This window comes from Perissodus microlepis, chromosome 12 (genome assembly GCF_051167445.1).
Source record: "Perissodus microlepis isolate ML-2025 ecotype Zambia chromosome 12, ASM5116744v1, whole genome shotgun sequence".
NCBI lineage: Eukaryota > Metazoa > Chordata > Actinopteri > Cichliformes > Cichlidae > Perissodus > Perissodus microlepis.
This window is the reverse complement of record NC_140472.1, coordinates 22,994,880-23,013,232: the sequence shown is the minus strand read 5'-3', so window position 1 is coordinate 23,013,232 and position 18,353 is coordinate 22,994,880. Positions and strand designations below refer to the sequence as shown.

Sequence of the window (18,353 nt, the reverse complement as noted above, 5' to 3'; positions counted from 1 at the left end):
GGTGGGTTTGAATCTCAGTCACCTCAACCTTAAGAGGTCAGAGGTCAGTTTTTCTGAAAATCTTATGAATGCAATTTCTCAGAACGAGTCACCTAGGATTTTGAAATTGATAACACATGTGCATCTACTAGAAGGCTAGGGGGCAGCACTGGTAGCCACAAGCATTTTCATGTTTGGTTTTCAATACTCGTAAACTTCTAGCCAAGCCGTAGTAAAACTTGACAAAGTGTGACACAGAAATAGAGACGATTTGCCTTCAAAGCAAAAGTTGTTCAAGAATCTTTTACTTTGAAAGTTAATGGTTCCTGTTTCCAGTTTGTGTTGCGTTTTTACAGTTTCACAGCAGCTCAAAAAGTAGCTGGATGGTGTTTGTAGGCAAGCCTGTAACTTCCATTCAGACTACGGACAGCCCACGATGAGTGGTTGATAGATGATAACCGACTGGCCTCTAAGCTGGTGTGACTGAAACCTTATTCACTTGATCCTACATCGTCACCGTGATTGTCACACATCCAAAATAGCCTACAAGCTAATGCCGTGTGGTTACCTCAAATCTTTTCTCACTTGTTTACTAGTTTTCGTCAGAACCTTCATCATGATTGTGTGAATACATGCTGACTAACTTCAGTAATAACTTCTCTTCACCTCGTCTTAGTCCCTACCAACCCCGCATATGCCTCGCTGGCTTTCACCTTAATCCACCCCCCTCCCTCCAGTCCTTCTCACTCGTTCTTATTTTAACTTCTCCCCTGTGAGAGGCACAGATAGCTGCCACAGTCAGTCTTCCCACTGATAGCTGCAGTAGTTTTTATGTTCCCACAGAGAGCTTCTCTAAACTGATGCTTGTTTCCCACAACACATAAAGTAGATGGACAGGATATACAGGACATGTCCCCAGAATTTCTGTGTTACATCTCTTGCAATTTAGAGCCCTTTTATGTAACATAAGTAAGATGATGCGGCATTAGAAAACTGAACGTACCTAACATAAGAAAACTCTCCCTTTTCTGCTTTCATGACCTCATTGAGTCTTACGTGTGTTCATAAATCTTGTGCATCTTATGATTGTCAGGTTTGACTATGAAGGTCTGGACCCACGTGCAGCCTTTTACCTAATGAGAGATCTGGAGGCAGTAATCTCAGACAAAGCATTCACCAGCCAGAAGTTTGCTGTAGGGGACCACATGTACAGCGTGGAGAAGGCTGACAACTTCGAGTACATTGACCCCGTGGATGGAACAGTGGCTCGAAACCAGGTCAGTGTAAGGAAGGCTGTAACAGCAGGATGTTGCATGACACGTTATTATTTGGCCATTCACACTACAGCTCTGACCCAAAGAAGCCCAAATGGGAATATACAGCCCACCATGGGAAACACTCCAGTAGATAAGGTGTGTACTGTGGTGCAGCTCTTGACTTTGATCGTCCAGCTGCAGAACAAAGGCCAGCTGGCAGCATAAGCACCCTGAAAAAGGAAATTTTTTTTTACAACAAATTAAACGTCAACGTTCAGCTCCCACAGTGCCACCACCGTACCATATAAGGTTAATTACACACTAGGAGGGAATCCCAAGACCAATTTATAAATTCCACACAAGGGAAAAAAAAATTCTTCAAGAATTTCCCAAATATGGGATAAATAAAGTGTTTCTTATCTTATCGTGGCCCACCAAAGCAGCCAATGCTGGATGTTCTGACAAATGTGAAATGCATGTAGTGCAAAACTGAACATGGTGACGACACAGGCATCACTACAGGTGAAGGGAGCACAGGTCAACAGGAAGGCAGAGTTTAAAAAGCCCTGGCTAACTGGCTAGGCGGTTTACATTGTGACAAATCCCACTCAGCTAATCTCAGGACCCGCTGCAACAACGGAGAAGAACATGTCAGGTGACGCTGTGTGAGGCAGGCAGGACTGGACCCAAAGTGCAGACTCACAGGCAAGACTGAACTTAACGAAATCTTTATTGCTGAATTTATAGATACATAACAAAACTGAGAAGGCTAAGGGCAGACACTAAACCGACATACAGAGAATTATCACAACGGGCAGGACACACAGCAAGAAGGAGTTCACGACAGACACGGGACAAGAGACTGTCAAAATAAAACAGAAAGCACAAGAAGCACACAATAAGACTCAGACTGACTACTACATGAAAGACGAGAGAGCGAGGGACGAGAGAGACACACAGAGAAACGACTGGGAAAACAGGCAACTAAACTAGGAGACTGACAGGCAAACAAACATGAGGACAAGACTGACTTAACTGGGAGATTCTGAGGGAAGGACACAGAGACAAGGACCTAAAAGGGACCACATAACAAACAATACAACTTAAATTAGAAATACAGAAAAAGTAAAGAGTGGGAGAAAACGAAACCAGGAAACATAAGTCACACCCCTTCCCTGTCCCAACTCACCTGTAAACCAATCAGCATAGCATGAACCGACACATTGATTTAGCATAGAAGGACCTTAAGCTGTAACAAGACAGATCAGTAGATCCTTTTGTGCAAAAAAGTGCAAAAAAGATTGTTTTAAATAGTTGCCACTTAGGCTAAAGTTACTCTTAGAAGTTGTGTTTTCTGTGTTTCAATATAAAACTGGATAGCTGGGTGCTATTAGTGTCCTGTTTGCTTTACTTATCTCTTGAACCTGCTGTTTCTGTTGAGTTGTAATTGTTTTAGTAAAGTACTACACATCACTCGTAGCACAGCGCATTACTTAATTACTCGCTAGAGAAAGTGCTTCATGACACTACTGTTTACATCACTTAAGTGTTGGATTCTTCACTGGCTTGGTGTCAGCATGCTGTGCGTGCAGATGCTTGCAAAGAGCAGAAGTTGTGTAGAATGCAGCAGAATATAGTCGTTTCTGTCATGGTCTCAATTAGATTAAAAACAACCAGAACAACTTTGAAGTCATTTATTGGTTCCATTCTCCAGACTGGTTACCTTAAACTGAGATTGACAATAAGTTGACCAACCAAAAGCCGCAAACCTGTTTGTTCAACCCAACATCAAATTGCATTGCATTAGAAAAGTGACTGAAAAGCTGCTTCACATCAGGTCACACACTCTCTCTTCCCTTTGTTCACATACATGTACTCAGCCTGGTGTAAGCCAGACCACCCACTAAGCTTCAGTGCTGTCTGATCAGCAAGGCTCCATGTTTGGACATGACAGTCTATCTTCCTTTTGAAATTATAAACATATGCATACACGCACATAACATACATCACGTATCACTACAAACACCGATAACTCGCTAGGTTAATGTAACCTTCCTTCCTTCCTTCCCTTCTTTCTTCCTCTTTGTGTCTGTGACTTTCACCCAGCTGACTTCTCTGTCCTGCCCAGAAATTTGTGGAAATTTGTCAACACTTCTTAGCTTCCGCCCCACCTCACAAACACACAAACACACACACATTGTGCATTTTGGTGTGTACATCCGTCCAGTTGTCCATGAGCGTAAGCGTGAACACATGCGTACCCTTCCACTGCCGATCCTTGTTCGCACTTGTGTTTTCCACTCTGACCACCGGCTTCACCTTGTATATCTTAGAATAGAATAGAATAGAATAGAATGCCTTTATTGTCACTATACAGTTGTACAATGAGATACAGAGCATCTCCTACTCAGTGTAAACATGCTGGGGGGGGGTACAGTTCTGCAGCGCTATGTACATATGGACAGTATTAACATAGGGAAAAACATATATATATATATATATAAAATGTACAATATACAAGCCGTAAGTAATATGTAATAAATAGTGTTATGTATATACAGTTGAGTTGTTGCACATAGAATTGGTATTGCACAGTGGTGGTCCATAGAGGAAGTGGGAAGTGGGGGGGCTGTGTTATCTGTGCATGTGTGAGTTCAGGGTGGTTATCGCTTTGGGGAAGAAAACACCGTGAAGGAGTCTTTTGTTATCCTGCTGTGACTATTCCACTGTGTCACCATGGATACAGCAGGCCAACAGCTTTTTAGTCAGTCACCCCAAAATACTGATAAATCCTCAGCATCCCAGTTGCCCCAGTGAATGTTATTACAACACACATTCCTCCCAGGACAGAATTATATCAGCTGTCGTCTCACTTTGCAGTCTCTCCATTGCAAGTGTGTTTGAAGGGGGAAGAGCTGGCACACGAGAGACGCAAACACACTCAAACACAATACACAAATACACAAGACAAAGCTTGGGGGATTTACACAGCAGTGGCATCGCGGCCTTTTGTAGCTGGCTACTGAATTCATTCCACGTCGTCTGCATATCAGATGATGGAACAACTTGTGCGCTAAATGTAGATACTGCCTTTTGGATAATTTGGTATTATGCGAAATTTGTTTAGTAAAAAATATCTACCAATGAAAAGAAGCAAATGTTTCTATTAAACTAGTAAGAAACTTGTCTTCTTTACGTTTGTGGTAATTTTTTTTGATCTATGACTGAATTTGATCAAATTTTGCTTTACCTAATAGCTAATGACTAAATGATAAAGATGACAGCTCAATAAAAGAATAAATTTGATTGTATCTTTAGCTAAGGCTGGCTGTGGCTGTATCTCTTAAGATAGCTATAGAATTAGCAGTGTCTTGATGGCTTTTTGACTGTAAGTGCCTGAGAGTGTGGAAAGCAGGGCTGTAGTAACACAAATGTTTTTGTTCTAAGATGTCCGCTGTTAGGCACACGTTTCAAGCACTTACACTCGGGAGAGTGTAGATAGACAGACTTTTTTAAGATCAAGTCTGATCTACAGTTCTGTGTAAAGGCATTGTCTTTGTTTTATTATTTTATCTTTTTTTAGTTTTTTTTATCTTTTGTATCTTTTTATTATCTTTTTAAAAAGTGGTTTTGTGCAATAGATCTTTATTATTTTCATGCTTTGTCCTGAAAAACAGATGATTTTTTTCCCCATTTGCTTAGTCGAATCTATTAAGAAATGCCAACGATAACACAGTTTCATAGGCATGAAATCATAATTTTGCACTTACAAGGTGATTCTAAAAGGACTATTAGAAACTTGAGATATTTCATCCTTAAAAAGCCAGACCGTGTACTTAAAAAAATCTGAGGAAACTTGATAAATGGAGGAACAAAGAAGAACTGCCAGGCGTGAAAAATTATCTACAGCAGATAAACAGTATCTGAAGATCACGTCCTTAAGAAATAGGCAGAAATGCTGACAAAGGACCTTAGAGGGTCATTCGATCCTTAAGCTGATGCATCTACTGTTCACTGAAGCCTCATCAGAAATGGTCTCAGTGGAAGGATGGCTGGGAAGAAGCCATCCTTAAAGAAAGGAAGCAGGGAGAAAAGACTGAGATAAATTACACAAGAATTTGATTGAAAATTAGTGCTAACAGGTCTTATAGAGTGATGGATACAAATCTGAAATTTTTGGTTCACATTGTTGTCAGTGGAGGTCAGAGAGGTAAGAGGTAAACAGTGAGTGTCTATACCCACCTGTAAAACATGGTAGATGCTCTGTCATGGTTTCAGGCTGTAATTCAGTGAGTGGTGTTGAGGATCTTGTCAAAACTGATGGGATTATGAATACACAAAAGTACTATAAGATTCTGATCTACCGTGTAATGCCAGGAAGAAGGCATCAGTTTAGCAACAGCTTGACTTTTCGGCACTGATCTCAAAGACACTTCCTATGCAGGATAGAAAAACAGATAGTGGAACACTGTCAGTCATGGATTGGCCTCCTCAGAGTCTCGACAATACTAAAGCAGTGCAGGGTCATCTTGACAAAGAACAGAACAAAAGGCAGCCAGCATCAAAATAAGAGGGCTGATGTCCCTCAACAAGTCTAGGGAACTATTCCTGAAGACTACTTGGTTTCGTTCACTATTACTTGCCCTTATATTATAGCCCATATGGCCCTGGCAATGTGCTAATGTATGCTGATTTATCGCATAGGAACTGACAACAGGACATCCTAACTTCACTGTACTGTTTCAATAACTACAATAGACATTTGAGGCGAAGGTAAATTTAAAAAATCCTAATGTGTTTATAAGAAGCAGTTGATTACAATGGTCAGTGCTGACTTGTGTAGATATTTTCTGCTGCAGCTCATTTCATGTGTGAAATCAAAATGCAAATGAGGAGCCATGACTTGTTTCCCCTCTTGTGTTAGTGGGACTTTATTGCTCTGTGCTTTCTTTTCTTTCCCCACATTTCCACACCAACATTAGTCCATGAATAATTCCACACAGTTGCAGAGGAACAGCAGTTGGCATGGATGCTGGAAGGTGGGAGGGAGGCTCAGACAAAGACCTCTCCAAAATCTCTAAGCACCTTTAGGCTGGTAGATGAACAAATGGATTGATAGATGAATAAAGATGAACACACATGCACGACACACATGAGTTATGGCTGGTATGTGCTCCACTCGGGGCCTCTGAGCTCTGCATTGGCAAGTGTTTTTAACAAGCATTAGTCAGCCTTCTGATAACTGCCACTCTATTGTTAGTGAGTTGACAGACTCACAGATAGAGAGACAGACAGCTGGACGGACGTCTCTGATTATCGCCGTCTCTCTTCACCTGGACTCTGGCATGTTATCCTTCATTCCCAGAGTGGTTCAGATATTTCCATTTAGTACTGCGTTCTGTAAACAATAATGCTGAGCCACAGTTAACTAATAGGCTCACAGACATTTGTCTGAGACTGGCTGCTTTGGAACTGGGACAGTGCATCCACTTGACTTTTACTACTATACAAAACTTTTGTTTACTATAGTTGCAATAACATTTGTCAGTATCGAGACATCTAGTACAGCTTAACGCCCGAGGTGGAGATACTTTGACAATACAGTTTGGAGTCCTGTTTTTTCTCATAACATGTTGCTGTCACCTCCCTTGAACTCGTACTCTAATCGAATAATGAAGGAGAGACTGTGGAATTCAGGACAGATAAGCGCTGTTACAGATGCATTAGTCAAAAAGTTTCTTCCTTACGTCAGTCAGCAGGAGATATATTTGATTGGTCCCAATGCAGTGATATCCTGGGATTAAGTTTGAAGAGTCACACACAGAGTTCAGTTATGAACCTTAGCGAGAATGTTATCTGCTGGAAGAGTCAGGAGATTCTTGGAAAGTGCAGCTGTAGTTATAACCTTATGCAACTTTATAGCCAACATCATTAGGAATGTGAGTGCGCTGCATGCATCAAGAGTACAGTTTGAATCATGCGCCAACAAAACACACAGTAACAGTGACATCTAGCGGATGTTTGCCTTTACTGCATCACTAATTACAGGATTGAATGTTTTAACACAGGTCTGATGATACAAGATTTGTATTTCTGTGTGCTGTAAAGTCACACTGAATTTGTGCATTCAAATGATTTTTTATCCTATTTCCACTCAAATACATGACCATTTATTTGTCTTTTACTTTTAGCCATTTACTTGTGTTTAAAAAAATATGTTTATATAATTTTTAATATTTACAAGAGAAAGAGAATAGTAAGTTATTGAAACAGTAGACAAAAGTCAATTGATAAAAATTAAGATTTTTTTTTTTTTGTTTGTTTCCAGGGTTTGAGGATTATCTTTAATGATGCGTCCCGCCTGGTGTTTCGAATGAGCGGGAGCGGCGGAGGGATGGGGTCCACCATCCGCATTTATGCTGAGAGCTTTGAGAGAGACCCGGAGAGACACAACAGAGAGACACAGGTACGCAGATGGGTTTGATGGTGTTTATGTACCTTCTTTTTGTGACATTTGTGCTTATATCAATTACTTCTCACCTTTCAGTGGAAAGATCCTGTCCTAAATCCCTTCAGGAATGGCATGTAGCCAAGGTTGAACGTTTGAACCTCTTTGTCTGGCTCTGGGGCCTTTCTGTGTTTTAGTTTCCCTCTGGATTCAATAAAGGTGCATGTGAGGTTAATTGTCCGGAGACATGGATGAGAGAATGTGTGCTTGTCTCTCTGTGTTTTCCCCTGAGATAGACTGTGACTATCACAGGGTGTACCCACCTCTTTCCCCATGACAGCTGGGATGGGCTCCACCCAAATCACGACCCAAAGAAAATAGAGGACTGTATAGAAGTACTATCCTTATCTTGAACTATGGTGTGGCCATTCGTTTGCCATTTGTAAATTCTTCCAACATTATTAATTTAGCATTATTATGTCATCTTTAGCCAGTTTTACCACCACAGGAAAGCTTTGTTGGCACACAGTAGCAGAAATGATTCTTCATAATGAGCTTTTTCAACATATTAAATGCATGATATGTATCTGTGTGATACATAGGAGATATTCTATCATTTGACTGTTTAAAAACTTTAATTATATACATATATACTCCTAAACTACTACTTAAGTCTGTGATTTAGCAAACATAAAATTAAATCGATCGTGGCTCAAGAGTTGGCAGTTCGTCTTGTAATCGGAAGGTTGCCAGTTCGAGCCCTGGCTCCGACAGTCTCGGTCATGGTGTCCTTGGGCAAGATACTTCACCCGTTGCCTACTGGTGGTGGTCAGAGGGCCCGGTGGCGCCAGTGTCCGGCAGCCTCGCCTCTGTCAGTGCGCCCCAGGGTGGCTGTGGCTACAATGTAGCTTGTCATCACCAGTGTGTGAATGTGTGTGTGGATGACTGAATGTGTAAAGCGCTTTTGGGGTCCTTCGGGACTAGTAAAGCGCTATACAAATACAGGCCATTTACCATTTAAATAAAATAAAGTCCAAACTTATGTATGCAAGTAAGCATAATAACATAGATTAAATATATGCACAAGATGAATGGAGTAATATACAGTCATTGTTGGTACAGAGGGCAGCACGGTGGCACGGTGGTTAGCACTGTTGCCACACACCAAGAAGGTCCTGAGTTCAATTCCACCATCAGGTCGGGGTCTTTCTGTGTGGAGTTTGCATATTCTCCCCGTGTCTGCGTGGGTTCCCTCCGGGTACTCCGGCTTCCTCCCACCGTCCAAAGACATGCAGTTTGTGGGGATAGGTTAACTGGATAATCCAAATTGCCACTAGGTGTGAATGTGAGTGTGAATGGTTGTCTGTCCCTGTGTGTTGGCCCTGCGACAGATGGATGGATGGATGTTGGTACAGAATTAAAATAACCAATAACCACAGCCTCTATGTTTTCCCAATTTGGGATAAAACATAGAGGCTGTGAAATTCATCTTATTTCCAGTTGACATCATGTCTTTAAGCAACAAAGACTTGGATGCGGGAATTAGATGACTTCCAGGAGGAGGAGGAAATTTAACAGGGATGTAAAGGAAAAGTATTTGTGCTGCAGAGAGGAACAAGTGGAACCCCAAAAATAGGAATGAAAAGAGTCCATATTTATCTGGGTCCCTTAAAACCTTTAACATAATTATGAAGCAGTCGTTCCAAAACTTGTGACGTTTATAGCAGAAATAAAACATATGGCTCAGATTGCAAGAGGAATAATGTTGGAATATGTTATCTGGAAGTTGAGAAACAGACTCTATTTAATATCTTAAACCTAGCACAGGGTGTACCATTGATCAGTCAGCCTGATTACAAGCGCCTGCTCCCAGGCAGTTTTGTTTTTGAGTATTCAGGGCCGCGACTTTTAATTGAGTCTAAAGGCCAGAAGACCATTCCACGGCTCTTCAGCAGGGAACAGGGGAAAACACTCCTGCTGCAGTTTATTTACTAATTGTTTACATGTTACTTCTGACATACTGTAATTCATTACATATCAGCAGAGTAAATACTCAGTAGTGATACAATGTCTAAGGGTTTCATCACTTGTTGTCTTGAGCTCACGTCTTCAGACAATAATTGATGAAGTATGGTTAAATTTTGATCCGAGATTTATGTCAGGCTGAGCAGTTAAAAAAAAAAAAGGATACAGCATGTACTGTGGTTGTATTGTGATTATGTATTATAACTTTCATTCAAACTGTTAGATGACTGGCCTGTAGACTTTGGAGTGTTTAGCAATGAAAGCTTGTTGTGTGGCTACGGATGTTTGGGATAGGTAGTGTACTTTAAACACTCCCGGGAGTTATAAAGATGCCTTCGCAATTTAGAGCGGTGTGTGTGTGTGTGTGTGTGTGTGTGTGTGTGTGTGTGTGTGTGTGTGTGTGTGTGTGTGTGTGTGTGTGTGTGTGTGTGTGTGTTGTTCAGATTAACGACATTTCAATTCTGACTTTGCCACATAAAAAAGCAAAGAAAAGCAACAAAGTTTATATTTGAGATATGTCTGTGAAGGTTCTCAGTCATCCAGGTCATCGTAGTCAAAGGAGCTTGCAAAGAAAAGCGTCTGGACTTCTTTAAAGAAGTCCAGACGCTTTTCTTTGCAAGCTCCTTTGACTTTATATTTGAGAATTACTTTTTAGTCTTTTATTATTAAAATGCAGGTGCAGTAATTCAAAACGTATAGGGCAGCATAAAGTTATGTCCCAATGTTACATCCCCCTTTTTATTCATGAAAATAGAAAATCATCCTCGCTAAACTGCTGTTGCGATAAGCATACCTGAACTGTGATTTAGCTGCTGTGTTTATTCAGCCAATAAAAATGTGTTATTTGTGGCATTACACTGAACCCCCGGGTTATCCATCATTAGATCATAAATTCAGCATCTAATCATTCTGGCCCTTACCCAGCGCGCATGAATTATCAGAGACGACATACATGATTGCACGCCATGCTTACTCAGCTAGATTAGAGGGACAGATTTTATGTACAAGATTCTCAGCCAAGCTAAAAAAAAAAGCCACATGTTTGTGTGCAGCCTTAGTAAAATCTGTGCTTTCAGTGTAATACATGTTTTTTTGCATGTAGCAGTTTTGGGATGAGAATATCATACAATGTAGAGTGTTGTGGAAAAGTCTTGAGATCACCAGAAAATGGTAAATAGATTTAGTGATTTACTTATAATTTCTTCAGGAATAGTTCTCCAGGCATCTTGAAGGACACTTTAAGCTCTCTTTTGGATGTTGGCTGGTTTTTCTTTTGTTCTTTGTCAATAATATTGAAGTTCAGGGGAAGGGGAGGCCAGTCCATGACTGATTGTGTTTTATTGTGTGTTTATCTATCCACATATGTTTTTACCGGACTGGGAGTATATGTCAGATCATTGTCATGCTGAAAAATGCATTTGTTGTCTATCAGTTGCTTTCCACATGGTACTATGTGATAGATTAAAATCTTTCTGTACTTTCCTGCATTTATAATTCCATGCATTTTGACAAGATCTGGCTGAAATTCAGTGTGTAATTTGGCATACCTCAGCCTTTTCTCCCTGTTTCCCTTCCTTAACAATGGCTTCTTGACAGCCACTCTCCCAACAGCAAACCTGTTAGTCATAATGTCAAGTTTGTGGGATGTTGTTATTATTTGTTGTCTCATGCTCACTTTGTATGCATTTTCTGAATGTAAAAATAAAAAAGAACCAGTTGAATAACCAGGTTAAAGCTCCTATAAAATCCCCTTAATGTGGATGTTGAAACAGTTTTAAAGGTCTAGACTTACGTAAGTCTAACTTGGTTATCTGCTCTGGAATCTGTTAACACATGATGTCTATAAATATAATGTGCCAACCTTGCACAGCAAAACTGACCAAAAAGCTCACGAAATTCTCAAGAACTCGACAGTAACTTAGTGTGAATGTGAACAATTTAAAGGTCTGATTGAGTTTTGAAGCTCTGCCTTCAGCTCTCTTTGCTTTGTCTTCAGGTGGTGCTGGGTCCTCTCATTGCCATTGCCCTGAAGATCTCTAACATTCACGAGAGGACAGGACGCCGCGGCCCAAATGTAATCACATGAGCAAGTGAAAAAAACAAACCAACCAAAAAACACTCTCACACTCATATGCAAACACATGAAAAATATCCTCAAAGCACCCTTTCCTGTTACTTTCTTGGTTTCATCTTTAAAATATCTCTGTAGTTTCAGCCTCATTTTTCATTTCTCTTTTGACTCAGATGCTTACTGCTGACATTTGTCTCTCAAAAATAAAGTTAAAGTCGCATACAGTGTTCTCTGTTCTTTATTGACGACTACCATTTAGTGGATAAAAGTGGCAGGCGTAATTATTGTTGTGGATAAATAATGAAAAAAACAGATTATGAGCGTGCAAACTCACATTTCAGATTGCTCGAACCTATCACAGCATGTTTTCAACTATTTGACCTTTTAAAAATCTGAACACTAAAAGTAATTGCCAGAAAATTCACATTTTTGTGTTTAGTTAACCTTCTGTTTAAACTTTAAAACAAAATTAAATATTAATTTGCATGTATGAGTTGAAATTTGCATCATATTTGCCTAAACCGAGGCTAGTACTGCACCATAATACATACAGTATAAAGGTATACTGTGGTATAAATATGTGTTAACTTTATTAAAGCCATAAAATTAAAACATATTTCTTCTATGAATACTTGGTAAGTAACCACAATCATATTTCAAACCTACATAAGTTAAAAAGAAAAATGTACTCTCAACAGTTTTAGCTTTTATTCTTTAATTTAGGATTTGAAAATGTTGTATGATCATGTTTGAATTCATTATTTCTTTTTTTTTTTTTTTAAATCCAAATAAAATATTTGTGTGTAATTCTTGTCCTTTTCATTTAGTCAGATGGCTCTAAGGACAAAAAGAAAAAAACAGACTTAGTGAAATATTTTGCCCTTAGGTGTTTTGTTGCGCTGACACCATATATCAGGTGGTGTATGAATGCCCTTTCGTTATTCGAGGAAAGAATGTGCTTTTAAGCATAAAGTGTGTTGAAGTTGTTGTGTTGAGACAAAAAAATGAAGAGGGTTGATCTTTATATGGCCTGAATGAGACACGCAGAACTCATAAACAGCCTGATTGCTGTCCAGTGTTGGTCAAGTTACTTGAAAAAAGTAATCAGTAACTAATTACTGATTACTTACCCAAAAAAGTAATCCCGTTACTTTACTGATTACTTATTTTCAAAAGTAATTAATTACTTAGTTACTTAGTTACTTTTTAAAAACACGATTTACAACCTGAATAGGTAATAAAGCGATAGATCTGTCAGGCCAATTCTAGTTTTTCTGCATAATCCATCACAAAATGTAATCAAATGGAAAAGTCCCTTTTTAAAACTTGTTTTATTAGTTTTAATCTTTTAACTTTATGCATCAAGCAAAAATTTAATTATATGCAACATTCTCTGACTTGAAGAAATTAGTTTAACATTTAAACCTATTTTCTGCACATTCCAGCACATAAAATATTTTTTTGTGTGTGTTTACACTCACTCTTTCAAATAGATGCAAGTAAAACACAGCAGAAAATAAATAAAGTCACAGACTAGCGGTCCTGTTGCTCTATTTTCACCTGTAAAACAGGAGCAGGGTAGGCGGAGGTTTACCCTGGTGCAGGTGTGCCGCAGCGGTCAGTGGAAGAATCCGCGAGTTTCTCTGTGAATTTCCCATTACGTCATAGCGCACTCGGTGCTTGCTTGGAAGCTTAGGGGTTTTTTTCGCTGTAAAAAGAAGTTTTCTTCCCACGCACAATGGACGCTAATGTTTTTGTCACTTTTTATGGAATCAAACTCAAAATAAGGTCAGTACTTCCACACTTTAAACGCTGCAGGCTCATACTCTCTCCCGCACTCGATATATTATCCATTGTTGATCTGCACACAGCTGTTGTCACGAACGTCGCACTCGCTTACGTCACTGTCATGAGACATTCTTGCAAAAAAATCACGGTTTTAGTAACGCAGTAACGCAGCGTTCCTACGGGAAAGTAACGGTAATCTAATTACCGTTTTTGCAATAGTAATCCCTTACTTTACTCATTACTTGAAAAAAGTAATCGGATTACAGTAACGCGTTACAAGTAACGCGTTACTGCCCATCTCTGTTGCTGTCTTTATCAGTTGAGGATATGCCAGTGGATATCCGTAAGGATGTGTTCACTCAGCCAGCCAGAAATTACCAGCCAGCCATAGCAGGTTATTGCCCCATACAACAGTTTTATAGCATCAGGTGTTATTTCTTAAGCTGGACGGGGATAGGGGGCACTTTATCAACTTTAGACAAGTTGCTAAAAACACAATTTAGTTAAAATTGTTTAAGCTTTAGCATATTACAGCCAAAAGCATGATTAGAAAAAAAAATACCATCAAAAAATACCACCAATAGTGTAATTAAAAAAAATGGCAGCAACCACTCTTTTCCTCTTTATATTGTGTATAAAAATGGGTTAGCTGCAATGCTGCTGTTTGTGCTCGACCGGCCTTTTTATTGGGATGAAGTGCGCCGTCAGGTGTAGTCTTCATGTGTTGAAATACTTTATTAGGACATCTTACAGTGTCATACACAGAAAGCATGTGCACATTCAGCAAAGGCAGAAAACATGTAACAGTCAGACAGTATTTTCAGTCACAGTATATTGTTAGGTCACACTAGTTACATAGTTACAAGTCACATTAATGTACTCAAAAGATCAGATTATAATTTACAGTGCTAAATAATAATTTGTTAGGTAACCTGTCATATAAACAAAAATATTTCAAAAAACGTATTTAAAACTAAAAATGATAGTTTTATTTATTAGGCAGGTCTCCAACTTTGAGCTGGCACGCTGGACTTCTCTGAGAAGTCCAAAATATTTTTTTTATTCAGAAATGCAAGAAAAAACAAACTGTAATTTGGCATCTTAATTAAAAAAAAAGTTCTTTAATATTTAATTTTTTTGTAAAAGAGCAAATTTTACAATTTATGGATAACAGCAAAAATTAATTTCAAAATTAAAAATACAACTTTGATTAAAGTGCGTGCACACACTGGTAGATTAACTTGCAGAAACATAAAAAATGGTCTGGGTAATTACAAACGCTATTCATTAAGGAAGCTGTGGCATAAACCTTACATTGGGTGATGGCATGGTAAATTTGTTAAAGACTGCAAATTAAAAACCACTCATCAATGCACTCTCCATTTTCTGTCCATCTCTGCAAGATGATCTTGCAATCAGCAGATCAGATCACTTCATCCATTTTTTTTTTTAAAAAAGACAGCAAAAAATGGATGAAAGACTTTGTAAAGACTTTAAATTAATGCATCTTATAAGAAATTCATATGAAATGCAAAAATTTTGTAGTGTAAAAAGTGTAAAAGTAGCCATGTTGTTCAGTGTTTCATCTACACGTTCCAACACTGTTAACTGAAAAGAGGTTTTCAGAATTTCTGTGAATAGCCCAGCTGAATAAAGGTTAAATAAGAACTTCTGATTAACAAACAGCAAATATTCATATAAATTATGGTGGACTGAGATTCAGAGGTAATTGATAACTGAATGTTATTCTGTTTGCAATAAGCAGGGCATTTGTTACTCACTGGTGTAAATATTGTTAGAAATGTAATAAAGACATTTTATTTCCATGAACAAACAGACGATAAAGACAGTGAGCTTACCCGTTTGCTATGCTGAGTAAAGCTGATTCAACTCTGACAATATATCAGGCTTCAAAGATTAACCTTTAAAAACTAGTTTATGCATTTTCTAATGCATAAATCATCCAACACAGCAGTTGTTGAATGAAGTGCAGATAAAAGTAAGTTCTCCTTGTTAAATGAAACCTTGTCTACCTGGAGTAATACAACCATGCTTATTGGTCACACCAAATAATTTTTGCAGCTTAAAACTGAGGCTCATTCTGGCCGTACCCGTGTAAAGACCCTCAGGCCTGTTAGACGACGGATGACAGACACTAGGTTGTAGATTCATGGCAGAAAGATGATGTCAGCACATTTCTGCTGTCCATCTTTTGGCACTTGAGCGATCCAGTGACATAAAAACATTTCCAGTTGTTCCAGCTTGGTGTGGAAGTCATTCACTTCTGCAATCTGCATTCCTTTTTTTCTCTCAACCAGTCAGGCAAAAACTGTTCTTCCCTCAGTGTCCAGACAAGCGCTCCCTCAGCTCCTCTGCATCCATATGTCCCTGCTGAATACTTTCAACTTCACTGTATGGTGGCGGTTGCTCCCAGCTAAACCTGCAGTCTGGGGCCTCTGGGCTGTCCTGGCTGTACAACGGAGGAGCCAGGCTCATCAGCATGTCTGTGCTATCGACTATGACCATAAACTCAGGAGACGCATCAGGGCAGACTTGACTTTCTTGGGAGTCTTCATAAGAAGGAGGAAAAGAGCTCTGTCTGTAAGGGAAAAGAGATATTTGGTGTATTGTTTTTTATATATATATATATATATATATATATATATATATATATATATATATATATATATATAGATAGATATAGATATAGATATATATATAGATATAGATATAGATATAGATATAGATATAGATATAGATATATATATATAGATATAGATATAGATATATATATATAGATATAGATATAGATATATATATATAGATATAGATATAGATATATATATATATATAGATATATAGATATAGATATAGATATATATATATAGATATAGATATAGATATATATATATATATATATATATAGATATATATCACAAACTAAGAATTTAGATATTTAATATAGGGGCTAATGTTATATGTACAATTTCTACTCAAAGAATTTTTATGGTACACAAAATTTTTTTTCTGCATTTGTTTTTTGCATTGAATGCACACTCCTTACGAAAACACAGATTTACCTTTCAATAGTGAAGACCTGGATGTGTCGCTCACGTCCAATTCTCTCGGTCTTTATGCCTGAGCAGAGGCCCCAGCAGACCCCAATGACCATAGCCAGGAGGCCACAGCCAATCATGATATACACAAAAATGACCCTCAGAGCGTTCTCATGCACGTTCTCCTGGGACGCCAGGTAGATCCCGGTACACATCAACACAAGTCCCACAGAAGGCAGAAGAAAACAGAATAAGGACAACAACTGCTTCTTCACATTCATGGTCACTTGTTGCATTTTACTGCAGTCCTCTTTGTCTATTCTGTCCTGTGGTTGAAAGACGCTCTTTCACAAGTAGCAATGAAGTATCTCTTCGGTACCTTTCAGGGTGACATGAGTGTAGCCTTGCCAGTAGTAGAAAAATCCTGACTACGTTTGAGTACTGAACTGTAGCAGAGACTGTCAGCCTGCTAAAGCTGCCCTGCCTCTTCAGACATACGGGGAAGGGCCTGCCCTCCTCTCGGTTGTATATTAACACAGTATTATTCTAAGGTCAGAAGAATTAGAGCGATACTGCAAGGCAGACACACAGCCAGAGGATCGTCTTTTGGCTGAGCTCTGAAAAGACAATAACCGAAGCTTATTAGACAGGTATCAGCAGCGCATGTAGACAGGCTTGATTGGAGGAGAAGATGAAGACTCAGTGGTTATCTATTATGTAAAAATCTGAGTTACCAAGATGTGTAATGGTATAAACAAAAAAGAAAATGAAAAGCTACTTTTGTTCTTCTGAAACACCTGATAAAATAGTCCCAGCAAAATATCACAAAATAAAAGGAAGACAAAGACAACAACAACCCTGTTTCTGAAACATTTTAAGGCTTTATAAGCTTAAAAAGGTTGTAAACCACTGATTTTCACTAGAACATAATGCATGTGCACACTTAGCAAACATTCTATAAAATATAAGTTAATTCTTCATAATTATCACATAATTATTGACTAACTAAGAGGTAGTGGATACAGCAGTTATTTCCTGATCCCTTTACATAGTCTGCAAGTAAAAATACACACAAAAAAGTACAGTACTCCTTCATATAGTCTGCCTTTCTAAGTGCAGTGGCAGTTTTAAGTACCATTCTTAAGTTTATACCCCGCATGTATAGCATCAAGGACATTATTTAAAATGCCTGAAACACAAATGCTGCTTAACTTTAAATGTTTTGGCTTAGTAAATATAGTTTTTTGTTTTTAAAAAGTTACTATTTAACCTGCTCAATATTGGAGCCAAAAAATACTGGATACAGGCCAGTAGTTTAAGTGTTCTTTTTTGTTTTACTGTTTTGAACAATTGTAACAGTGGAATGAAACTGAAGAAAAAAAAGCTGTCTTTTAATAAAAATAAAGGTAGTTATAAAACCGACTCCATTTCGCGAAACTAATTTGTTTTACACACACATAAAAAAAAAAAAAAAAAGGTAATTTTCCAATAAACCTCCAGACCTGTTTTGCTTAACTGGAGAACTGATTCACATACTGAATATTCGTCACTCATGTGTCCGTGCGTGTTTCATGTCACTCTATACGTATTCATCTTTTATGTTTTTCCTCTCGTTCCTCTTAAATCTGCTACTGGATAGATCTTATCCTTGAATTCTCTGTGTGTACTTTGGCCTTGTTGCTGACAACATCCTATAATGTTTAAGCCTATTATAAGAAAATGAAAGTATT

The 18,353-nt window shown here is 38.5% G+C and overlaps 2 protein-coding genes across 2 annotated transcripts in view; one reads left to right on the top strand and one right to left on the bottom strand.

Moving 5' to 3' along the window:
* The window catches only part of pgm5 (phosphoglucomutase 5), a 31,504-nt gene extending 19,050 nt beyond the window's left edge, over nucleotides 1–12,454 (top strand). Inside the window, exons 9-11 of the mRNA XM_084946166.1 lie at nucleotides 1,073–1,256; nucleotides 7,564–7,701; nucleotides 11,705–12,454. Coding sequence (XP_084802292.1) covers nucleotides 1,073–1,256; nucleotides 7,564–7,701; nucleotides 11,705–11,794 — 412 coding nt within the window. The 3' untranslated portion in view covers nucleotides 11,795–12,454. The remainder of the gene's footprint in view (nucleotides 1–1,072; nucleotides 1,257–7,563; nucleotides 7,702–11,704) is intronic.
* Nucleotides 12,455–15,907: 3,453 nt separating this feature from the next.
* Nucleotides 15,908–16,984, bottom strand: LOC146376305 (transmembrane protein 252-like). The gene is made up of 2 exons (XM_084946792.1): nucleotides 16,648–16,984; nucleotides 15,908–16,166 (listed from the first exon to the last, which is right to left on the bottom strand). Exons 1-2 carry the CDS (start codon nucleotides 16,917–16,919, stop codon nucleotides 15,908–15,910), a joined length of 531 nt encoding a protein of 176 aa, XP_084802918.1. The 5' UTR covers nucleotides 16,920–16,984.
* Between the last annotated feature and the right edge of the window lie 1,369 nt (nucleotides 16,985–18,353).

Excerpts from the sequence above, each read along its gene's own strand:
- LOC146376305 (XM_084946792.1), bottom strand. The coding sequence starts at position 16,919 with ATGCAACAAGTGACCATGAATGTGAAGAAGCAGTTGTTGTCCTTATTC. Across the intron at positions 16,167-16,647 it reads CAGGTCTTCACTATTGAAAG|ACAGAGCTCTTTTCCTCCTT; the intron begins GTAAATCTGTGT and ends TTTCCCTTACAG.